Source organism: Rhipicephalus microplus, chromosome 3 (assembly GCF_043290135.1).
Source record: "Rhipicephalus microplus isolate Deutch F79 chromosome 3, USDA_Rmic, whole genome shotgun sequence".
Classification (NCBI taxonomy): domain Eukaryota; kingdom Metazoa; phylum Arthropoda; class Arachnida; order Ixodida; family Ixodidae; genus Rhipicephalus; species Rhipicephalus microplus.
Genome location: NC_134702.1, coordinates 262722653 through 262734760, shown reverse-complemented (window position 1 = coordinate 262734760; position 12108 = coordinate 262722653). Strand labels below are relative to the sequence as shown.

Below are 12108 nucleotides of genomic sequence, written 5' to 3'. Positions count from 1 at the left end.
TCTCTCAACGTCATCTTCTTAGGTGTGCTCTGCGTCATACACTTTTGCTTGTGACACTATATGATCATCGGCAAAGCACATCGTTTCTAAAAGCTAACATGCAACTTTATAGTGTTATCAGTGGTGCTCTCATAAGCTCTCAAATAAAGCCGACTATTTCCACACTGTGCATAAGGAAGCATCTCAAATAATTGCGAAGCTTCCTAAACATTGCAGCGTGGTCAACGCCACGTGTTCACTGGACCTTTTCTGACATAAATTTGAATACTCCTAAAGTAGTTTCAAAAATGCGGAGACCTGGGCTTCTTGGCTGTACATGATCAGAAAATATCACTAAAAATCACTGGAGACACATGGCTGTGTGTGCACTCTTTCTGTGCGTACTGTGGTTTTCCGGAGTTTTTTTGAATCAGTCTTCAAGGTGAGTAATAAACGCACGGGGCACTTTCCTGGTAACATTGCACGCATGACATGAGTAGTCTATTCTATTCTGAAGGCAACGGAAGCCCGATAGATATACCTTGAGGTTTTGAGAATTCAGGTATAGGACATGACTGATTGCGACTATGAACACAATTCCCGGCGATTCACGAATGTAATCAAAGCTATCAGTGCCTCACATGCGTTACACGCTTGTGCATTGAGTGTTTCTTGATTTGCGGGACGCATGTCTGCAATGTAAGAGTTTAATTTTTATGAATTAGAATAACACTTTCTTTACCTTCACATCACGACGCAGTATCTGGAAACTTAAATCCCCCAGCCCACTTAACATTGTGACTGTAGGAACTGGTTCACATGGACTCTTAGCAAAAGGCAGGTTTAATGCCTATCGCAGCACATTTTCTGACTTGACACATTGAAAGCAAGAGAAGTGTTGCAATGTGTGGAACACAAACATGGCGTTTCAACTGCTGCTATTAATTTTGGTAGCTGTGGAGTGTAGCTAAACTTACAGTTCGTCCAGAATGGCTTCTGGAACGGAGGACCTCTGTTGAAGACAAGAGCTGTCACGACGTACTGGTAGCAGGTGAGAAAGAACAACGCAGCAACGTCCCAGTAGTCGTACACATCTTCCTCTGGGTCATGAGACGGGTACTGGTACCTGCATTGTTTGAACCACTCACTCTGCGACGCTACGTTTGTGTGATACGACGTGTTAATTCAGTGGATGCACACAATAGAAATGATATGGTGTTTCAGAGAGGATAGAAAAACTACATAATCCGAAAGAATTAACTGCCCATAACCAACTAGCGCTGTGACCAACGTCACCAGAGAAAACTCAGTTTCAAAGCTTCGTATCGCCCCAGCGGAGGAGGGTAGTTCGATTGAGCTTGCGAGACGCGCCGAGAGCCGTTGACTCTCGATGCGTCGTCTTCTACAGTGGCGTACCATGGTGCTCGACAGGGAAGTTGTTCGCAGCGGCTATCTAGTTGTACCATAAAAAAAAGAACCAAATAAGAGAAGGGAAACTGTAGTCTGGAGCGCAATACGTTAAATAAGCAGCGGTGGCGCGAGGAACTGCCGAGGGCAACCAGGAGATGGCGCTGTGTGAACAATGAGCAGAAAACAATATTATTTGTCCCTTTTTTGTTTTTAGGTAGGAAAAAAAACAAAAAGCCACCTTTTTTATTTAGTACCGGTGTGATGAATCTACGCGGTTTCTTTGGCTGATTCTTTATTCTGTGGCTACCGCTTTTTGAACAGAAGGAGACGAAACAGACCGGGACTCATGCAGCACTACTGGTGTCTCGTTATCTTTCGTCCACTTGATTTAAGCGCGTCGATACGCGCAGCAACACACCAGAGCGCCCTTCGGAACAATGTACGTTTGCGTACAATTGTTACATGAAACCGAAAGGCATTGATTGCCAGCTGGCGCCAGTAAAAACAATTGACAAGTAAGTACAGAGAACAATATTTATTGACAGAAAACCAGCAATCATGTGTCAATGCAAATAAACATACGAATCAAGCTCTCTCTCTCCTCTCTCTCTCTCTCTCTCTCTCTCTCTCTATATATATATATATATATATATATATATATATATATATATATATATATATATATATATATGTGTGTGTGTGTGTGTGTGTGTGTGGTGTGTGTGTGTGTGTGTGTGTGTGTGACGTATGATGATATGGATGGTTTGTAGAAGCAGAGAAGGAGGAAGTGCTTTAAAATAAACATGGCGTATGAGCTAGGCAACGTCTGCAGATGGCTGCGGGTGAGTTGGTGTGCGTGATCGGCTCTCGCGATGGCTTCGCCGGCATGCTCAGTGACCGAGGGCAGCAAGGTGTCAAAGGGTAGGGCGGATTCTTGGCCGTATGCAAGATAGAATGGAGAATAGCCGGCAGTGTCGTGATTGGACAAATTATATGCGAACGTCACAAATGGCAAATGAACGTCCCAGTCCTTGTGGTCGGCCGCTACGTATTTAGAAAGCGTGTCGGTTATGGTGCTGTTGAGGTGCTCCGTAAAACCGTTCGTTTGCTGATGGTACAAAGTGGCAAACTTGTGTTTGGCAGAGCAACAGCACAGGATTTCAGCAACGACAGCTGATAGGAAGGTCCTGCCCCGGTCAGTGAGAAGTTGGCGTGGAGCTCCATGTACTAAAGTATTATCACATACCAGAAAGTTCACCACATTGGTTGTGCAACTAGCCTGAAGTGCTCGTGTGATAGCCTACCCTGTCGCATTGGCAGTGGTGACAGCAATATATATATATATATATATATATATATATATATATATATATATATATATATATTTATATATATATATAGATAAATATAAATATATATATATATATATATCATGTTAGAAGCAATATCGCGAGATTTAGGAAATGACACGGCTGCGATTTTAGAGGGGAAACGAAGAGAAAAGCGTGTCTTGTCAGTAGAAACTATCATCATAAAACAGTCATAAAAATCTGCATGACGTGATTCAGTAACAGCTTCGATTTAGAGCTCCTGCTTTCGCCGAGCACAAATTAGCACCAACACTTTTTATTGAAGTTACGACACAATAAAAAGAAGCTGAGGACACGAAAAGGTGGGGTTTTTCACCAGTAAATCATGGTGGAGCAAAAGTCGAGAGAAGCACAACCATTTCAACACGTGTCAGATCAGTGCAAATAAACACAACACTGACAGCGCCCACGGAATCACATGCGCGGCGCGCTTGCGGTAGTTACAATTGAGCGTGTGCATCTGTGTGTGAGCCACAAAATCTTTTAATATCCGTCTAGAGTGTGCCCACTAGGTAATTACTAATTTACAAATGAAATGTAAATAAGAAGAAAGAAAACTGGGTGAAAAATTAACCAGCCGTGTGCAGGAATCGAACCCACGACTTCGAGAGCATTGAACGCGTTATTCGAAGGTCGTAGGTTCGATTCCTAATCACGGCTGGTTATTTTTTTACCTAGTTTTCATTCTTTTCATTTACATTCCATTTGTTCTAATAACTTCCCTTAAACATTCCTTGGCATTATTGTCTGTTAGATCTCATAATTATTGTGTGAAAACACAGGAAAACGAGCCCTTAGGTATACACTTCTTTCCCTTATTTATACACACACACATATATATATATATATATATATATATATATATATATATATATATATATATATATATATATATATACATATAAATATATATATATATATATATATATAAATATATATATATATATATACATATATATATATATATATTGTCACGTAACAGTGAGGGTAGCCCGAAGACAGGAGACCGGGAGGTTAGTAGAAATAGAAGGAGATCCGTTTATTTGGCGGACTTGCGCCCACTAAAGGAAAATAGACGCGCCAGCTTAGCGGGTGGCGAATAGCGCGTTCGACGGCCGTCGGGGAACAGAATGTCCCACTGGAACGCAAGGCGCGTTCACCATCTGAGGTACAGTCACTGTAGCGTCTGGTGCTACGGCGACTCCTCGCGGCATTGCTCCCCTCCTCAGCGTAAGCATCGACCCGATGCTTTGTTTAAAATAAAGCCAAAACAAAAGGACAGCCTGTGCGAAAGTAAATGGCAAATAAGCACGAATCACGTACACATAAACAAAACAAGAGATGCAAACAGGGAGCCTCCTTTAGCGCGCATAATAGGGCTTCAAACGGGCGACGTGTACCACTTCTTGTCGTGCGCGGCGTCGTTGGGATGAGCTAGCCACATCAGGGACCACTTCATAGTCCACTTCACCCACTTGACGGATGACTTTGTATGGGCCGAAATAACGGCGCATGAGTTTTTCGCCTAATCCTCGGCGGCGAACGGGCGTCCAAACCCAGACTCTGTCACCTGGCCTGTATGTTAAATCGCGTCTCCGCAGGTTGTAGCGTCTTGCGTCGTTTCGCTGTGGGCCTTTTATGCGCAGACGAGCAAGCTGCCGGGCTTCTTCTGCGCGCTGAAGGTAGGCGGCCACGTCTAGGTTGTTTTTATCGGTGACATTAGGCAGCATGGCGTCCAGGGTAGTAACGGCATCCCTCCCATGGACGAGATTAAATGGTGTCATTTTAGTGGTCTCCTGCACCGCGGTGTTGTAGGCGAAGACCACGTAAGGCAAAATTAAGTCCCGGGTCTTGTGTTCTGTGACCACTTACATAGCGAGCGTATCGGCAATGGTCTCGTTCAAGCGTTCCATGAGACCATTTGTCTGCAGATGGTACGCAGTTGTTCTTCGGTGATCTGTATGACTGTAATGTAAGATTGCCTGAGTAAGATCAGCCGTAAACGCCGTTCCCCTGTCTGTTATTAGTACCTCAGGTGCGCCATGACGGAGGAGAATTGATTCGAAAAAAAATTTGGCAACTTCTACGGCTGTGCCGTTCGGAAGGGCCTTAGCTTCAGCGTATCGGGTAAGGTAATCAGTGGCCACTATGATCCACTTGTTACCGGATGTTGACGTGGGGAAAGGTCCAAGCAGGTCCATACCAATCTGTTGGGATGGTCTCGACGGGGTTTCAATTGGCTTGAGAAATCCAGCTGGTTTTGTTGGAGGTCTCTTCCGGCGCTGACATTCACGGCAACTCTTGACGTACCGCGCAACATATGAGGAGAGGTGGAGCCAGTAGTATCGTTCTTGAATTCTGTGGAGTGTGCGTGTAAAACTGAGGTGGCCTGCAGTGGGTTCGTCATGTAACGCTTGTAAAATTTCTTCTCTAAGGCTGCTTGGGACGACAAGAAGGTAAGCTGCCTTATTCGGTGCGAAGTTCTTTTCAACTACCACCCCGTTTTGCACACAGAAAGAGGATATCCCACGATTGAACAGTGCAGGCAGTATAGAGGCCTTTCCTTCGATGTAGTTGATCAACTGTTGTAGGATCGGGTCTGAGCGCTGCTGTAATGCAAAGGTGCTGCTGCTGATAGGCCCAAGAAAGGCATCGTCGTCTTCATGGTTTGGTGGTGCGCCGACAGGGGCTCTTGAGAGGCAGTCTGCGTCGGAGCGCTTACGACCAGATGTGTAGACTACCTTCACGTCAAACTCCTGAAGCCGTAGGCTCCATCGAGCGAGGCGGCCAGAAGGGTCTTTCAAACTGGCCAACCAGCACAACGCATGATGGTCCGTTACGACCTTGAAGGGTCTGCCATACAAGTATGGGCGGAATTTCGAGGTGGCCCATACTATCGCAAGACACTCCTTCTCAGACGTGGAATAGTTCACTTCCGCTTTCGACAGTGAGCGGCTTGCATACGCGATGACGCGCTCGCAGCCCTTGTGCTTCTGAACGAGAACGGCAGCTAAGCCGACGCTACTGGCGTCTGTATGCATCTCAGTTTCGGCATTTTCATCAAAGTGACCCAGCACAGGCGGCGACTGTAAACGTTGTTGAAGTTCTTTGAATGCCTCACGTTGCTCAGCTTTCCATTCGAAAGGGGCGTCCGACTTGGTGAGCTGCGTCAAAGGGTCAGCACTGTGTGAGAAGTTCTTGACGAAGCGCCGGTAATAGGCGCACAGTCCTAAGAATCGGCGCACTGCTGTCTTATCTTGCGGCAGAGGAAACTGTGCAATAGCGGCTGTCTTCTCGGGATCTGGTCTTACGCCATCTTTGCTTATAACATGGCCAAGGAACTGTGGTTCTTCATAGGCAAAATGGCATTTTTCTTGCTTCAGTGTCAGCCCTGATGACTTAATTGCGTACAGTACCGTCCGGAGTCTTTTCAGGTGGTCGCTAAAGTTGGAGGCGAAGACGACCACATCGTCTAGGTATACGAGACATATTTGCCACTTGAGGCCTGTCAGTACTGTGTCCATTAGACGCTGGAAGGTTGCTGGAGCGGAACAAAGTTCAAATGGCATCATTTTGAACTCATACAATCCATCTGGCGGGATGAAGGCGATCTTTTCTCGGTCTCTTTCATCAACCTGAATTTGCCAATACCCTGTCTTCAGATCAATGGACGAGAAGTACCTTGCATCACTAAGACGATCTAGGGTATCGTCGATCCTTGGTAAAGAGTACACGTCCTCCTTGGTTACACTATTCAATGGTCGGTAATTGACGCAAAACCGGAGACTTCCGTCTTTCTTTTTGACAAAGACGACTGCTGCCGCCCATGGGCTTTGCCGCGAGGAGTCGCCGTAGCACCAGATGCTACGGCGACTGTATCTCGGATGGTGAACGCGCCTTGCGTTCCAGTGGGACATTCTGTTCCCCGACGGCCGTCGAACGCGCTGTTCACCACCCGCTAAGCTGGCGCGTCTGTTTTCCTTTAGTGGGCGCAAGTCCACCAAATAAACGGATCTCCTTCTATTTCTACTAACCTCCCGTTCTCCTGTCTTCGGGCTACCCTCACTCTTACGTGACATCTGGTGGAGGTGCGGGGTGTGCACAAAAACGACCCTAAAACAGCCACTGCAGAGAACGAGGATGCTGAAGACACGGATACTCGAAGCAGTCGCCGCCTCCGAAACCTGCCACCTGAGCTGGGACCGCTACCGGACCACACGCGACCACGAAAGGACGCTTCTACAGCCACCATGAGCACCCCGAAATCACCTACCCCTGTCATGCTGCAGCAGCCGCGGGTGCCCCCAACTTTCCATGGTTATGCCGCTGAAGACCCAGAAGAATGGCTCGACCAATTCGAGCGCGTGGCTACCATAAACAGGTGGGATGAAGAAATGAAGCTGCGATACGTTTACTTTTCCCTGGACGGCCCCGCCAAAACGTGGTATGAAAACCATGAGACCACACTGACCACCTGGGAATTTCTGAAGAATGAGTTGCTCAGGGCCTTCACCAGCATCATGTGAAAAGAAAGGGCCAAGCTGCTGCTAGAATCGAGAACACAACAGCCCAATGAGACCCCAAACGTGTACGTTGAAGAAATGAAACGTCTTTTTAGGCGAGTGGACCAAGACATGACCGAAGACAAAAAGGTCGGATACCTAATGCGAGGGGTGAAGGAGTCGCTTTTCGCCGGTCTCATAAGGAACCCTCCTAAAACAGTCGCCGAATTTACTGAAGAAGCGCACACCATAGAAAGGACCCTGGACGCCCGGACTCGGCAATACAACCGCCCGTTTCAGCTCAGCTCGCTCTACTCGGAACCGATTTGAGGTGGGCTAATCACCAACGATCTGCGGGAAGCTATTCAAGAAGTGGTTAAAGAAGAACTGCGCCGATTGCTACCTCCTGCCCCCCAGCTCCCCCAAGGAACATCTCTCTTGGACATAGTGCGTGATGAAGTCCAGCAGGCGCTTGGCTCTTCGTCAGCGACGACTCGAACAGAGGCCGAAGCAATGACGTACGCCACTGCAGTGAACACTAGGCCACCCCCACGAAACGAGCCCAGTCCTCGACGGTACGCTGCAGCCCCAAGTAGCCGTCCGCCCTTACCCGCCCACCCTACATACGAGAGACGCCCGAGTCAAAGAAAATGCGACACCTGAAGAACTCCCGACGACCGTCCCCTATGCTTTCACTGCGGTGAGGCCGGCCACATTCTTCGACACTGCCCCTACAGGCGGATGGGACTGCACGGTTTCTCATCTCAGGCACCACGGCCACGCCCTGGACAACGACCTCCGGCAATCGAAGACTACTTGCGCCATACAGAGTACTTGTCCAGCCGTTCTCCATCACCGCCATCCCCACGCTTCACGTCACCGAAACGCAGCAACAACGAACGAAGAAGGTCCCCAAGCCCCCGTAGGAGAAACTAAAACCAGCAACTTTTGGAGGTGAGGTTGCTTCAAGAGGAAAAGCCAAAGACCCTCCACCGACGACCATATATGACGACAGCACATCATCTACGACGACGACAACGCACAACAACCCAAGCCGCGAGACGAAGCAACAACGAAGCAACAAGACGAAGCCGTGACCTGAACCCAAAACCAACGCGCAACTCCAGCCAACGTGCCACCAATTTTGAAGTATCTATCGACGGCCAGCCGGTAACTGCCTTGATTGACACAGGAGCTGACTACTCGGTCATCAGCGGGTCATTGACAGCACAACTGAAGAAGGATAAGACGGCTTGGGACGGCCCGCAGATCCGCACAGCGGGAGGCCACCTCCTCACCCCATCGGGGCAATGTACTGCAAGGGTGACATTCGATGGTCACACATACCTTGCCACTTTCTTGGTGCTCCCACAGTGCTCCCGTGACGTCATTCTCAGCATGGACTTCTTGACTCAACATCACGCAGTATTGACCTGGCGTCCAGATCCATCAAACTATCCTCGGATGAAGCCATAAATTTATACTCGGCACCACATAATCGCGCAGCCCTCCGTGTGCTCGAGAATGACGTGAGCGTCCCACCCCGATCAACGACCCTAATCTCCGTAACCACTGGTACTGCCGAAAATGCTCATGGCGTCGTCGAAGGTAACATACAGCTTTTGCTTGGCCGTGATATCGCAATCGCAAGAGGCATTGCGGACTTCCGGAATGGACAGGGCCCAGTGCTGCTAACAAATTTCAGCCAAGAACACCGTCACCTGGCAAAACGCACGACCATTGCCTTTATCGATGAAATCGTGGAAGTCAGTGACACCCTCGCCCTTTCCAATTCAGCGACCATCACCCCACAGACCCACAACTCGCAGCTGTCATTCGACATTAACCCTTCCTTGCCTCAATGCAAGCAGCAACTGCTCCAGAACCTCCTTCGACGTTAAGACGACTGTTTCGCCACTTCTTCACAGGTCCGACACACTTCTCTGGCAAAGCATTGAGTCATAACACAAGAAGACATCCGCCCTCTCCATCAAAGCCCTTATTGTGTGTCGGCACGTGAACGTCAGGCCATCCGAGATGCAGTCGCCGTAGCGTCTGGTGCTACGGCGACTCCTCGCGGCTATATATATATATATATATATATATATATATATATATATATATATATATATATATATATATATATATATATATATATATATATATATATATATATATATATATATATATATATATATATACTTCTGCCTAGCAAGAACTAGCAAGAAATTTGAATGCCACTTCTGTTGATGTAAACTTTTGCAGCCTCCTCAACTCCTCGAAAAAGTTACGAGGATCCACCATTTGAAGGTGAATTTCTTTTCGGCACACTAGCCTGTACCGGATAACGTAGAAAAGATCCAAATTATGTGTCTTTCATACGCTTTCAGCGTAAAAAAAAAACTATAAACATCATTGTCAAGTGTCCTAAAATTCTGTTGTCAAGCATTCTGGCTGAGAAAACCTAAAGTTACTAAATAAAGGTCACAAAAATTGAAATACAATAAATAACACATCTTCATAAATATAACAACGACTTTGTCTCACATTCAGTGCCATATGATTCAGCTACATGCAATGCAGGTTTTTCTTTCAGCCTCAAACCGCCAATCTGGTTCTGAAAAAAAAAGCGTCATGTGCTCGGCGCGCAGAAAAACTCCAATTGGCTTTCAAACTAGAAAGTTCCTACATACTCTAATAAATACACGATATGCCACCACTGCGACAAATTAGATTTAGATACACTAGTTAGAACATCTATGTGGGTCACTGTTGAGACAAGCACCAGCTAACTTGCTGCAGCTGCTGCCCCGAGGAAGCCTCCGCCACTCGTTTCCCCGTCCCTCCTGTCCCTAGGGTGCCTCGAAGCGGGTAACGAGGAACTCTACCTGTCCTCACCCCGTCGTGCTGCAGCGGCCGCAACTGCAACTACAGCTGACACGCGCTCTCCCCTTGAAAGCCGCTCGACACGGTAGGCCGTAGCGTGCGCTTTTTCACCCAGTGACCATGGTTGTAAAACAGACGTCATACTTTGACCAGGCGGTGCTGTGAAAAACGCCACCTCCAGCGCTGTAATCACCGTGCTGGCCATAACTGGGTAGCGAAAGGAGAGCCGTACGCAAGCGAACGTGCATAGGCTTTTTATTTCGTTGCTGTTTAGGCACAGTTTTATGATAATCAAGGACATGGGAAGCTTCTTTCGTCAATCAAACCTCGCTTCACTACAGTAGGTTGCTCGTAACAGCTAGCTGTGGTTACCATAGAAAATATGTTTAGTTATATTGGTGAGCAGCTACTCAAAATGTAACTGCAAGCGAGCACCGCATTACATCGAGTTCGACGCTAGCACTTCGACGTGCGTTCTGTAACGAATAAACGCGTAAATGTAGGTATAAACATGCTACCAAAGTGATGAACTGCATACAAGAGCAATATTTATTGCGATCAGTGGTAGAAAGCTCACTTTATGTAACACAAATGGTCCCGGCAATTTTCGCCTTCGCGATTGCATTCTGCATCCATCTCTCGCTTCCTGTGCGTTGATCTGTTTCATAACACATCTTAGAACGTTAAGTTCATAGCTGCCTCCCGTATGTATGGTTTGCTAATGGGAATACATGCAAGTCCACTTTCTCGGTAAACGACCAAAGGAAAACCCCAGCCTCCGAGATGGCTCCGGCAAATCGTAAAGACCAACGGCAAGAAAAACGTGGTTGTGGTGCCGACTAACATTTTGTGATTTACCTGTATAAAGTACATGTTCACATTTTCTTATTAAAACCGGGACATAGAGCCTTCAAAGCCTACATTCGCGATGCTGTGTGGTGGGAATCACCTCCGATTATCGGTGGTCGCGGCGTGTGCGATGTTTATCGTGTTCATCACTACTCTACTGTCGCATGGCACATACCGTGGTTAGAGGCTCTGTTGAGCTTCATAATCGAAGTTATCACGGTTGTCTGTCACAATTACTCAAAGCAGTAATTGTGATACAAAGCAGCCCTATACAACAGGAAGCTGTTGTATAGGGCTTGAGCGTGGGGAAGCCCGCGGCAGGACAATGGAGAGGCCTACCAGCCGGTGAGGGACGACACGCAGACGAACCTCGGCGTTGCTGATGACTGAATGCTTTCCCGCGTTTATTGCACCGGTTTTTTAAAGATTGGGAACAAGGTGACCGGCCAGTGATTCATTGGTCATATGACAGTAAGTACAGACAGGGTTGGTTACCGAAAATTGTCTTGGTGAAGGCTCAGCTTCACCTAGGGGCGTGTACAGGAAACAATAACACACTGGTGTGTTAGAATTACACAAGAGGTCACGCGACACAACATCGTCACGCAAGCGAGCGAGTTCAGTTCGTACCGGCACGGTGGATGGACGTGTTTTTAAACGCTCCCGATCAACTGCGCAGATAAGTGGTTTTGGATGTTTGGAGCTTGCTTTTAAAATTCATAAGGCAACAGTTTAAACATTTATAGCACTTATTTCATTGTGCGATTTGTTCGGGGGTCGGTCACCAGTTATTTACTTGTTTATGTATGTTTGTAATTTTTGTTTTTTCCTCTTGCTACTGCACGGGAGAGGTGCGCGTATGCCAAACACGCAAATTTCTGTAGTAGAGCTTTAATGTTTTAAGGCAGGATTCGTCGTACACCGTGTTTTGTAATTATCGAGTGGGATGATTCATAAGAACAATTGGTGCCAAAAAGACATGGTTAATAAAAGCTGTAAAGTGTTCAGGATGCGGGTGAGTTTGAAAATAGATGCAAGTGCAGACGCGAATACAGAGGAGACTGACGCCAAGTGTTGGCAATCTGAGGTCGAGAAAAAATGGGGAAAATGAT

At 47.1% G+C, this 12108-nt stretch overlaps 1 protein-coding gene across 5 annotated transcripts in view; it reads right to left on the bottom strand.

Moving 5' to 3' along the window:
- The window catches only part of LOC119170521 (polyamine-transporting ATPase 13A3), a 1084416-nt gene that overhangs the window by 58927 nt on the left and 1013381 nt on the right, over positions 1 to 12108 (bottom strand). For all 5 annotated transcript variants that reach the window (XM_075890967.1, XM_075890969.1, XM_075890968.1 and 2 more), the window contains one exon: positions 957 to 1105. In XM_075890967.1, the coding sequence (XP_075747082.1) occupies positions 957 to 1105 (149 nt within the window). The remainder of the gene's footprint in view (positions 1 to 956; positions 1106 to 12108) is intronic.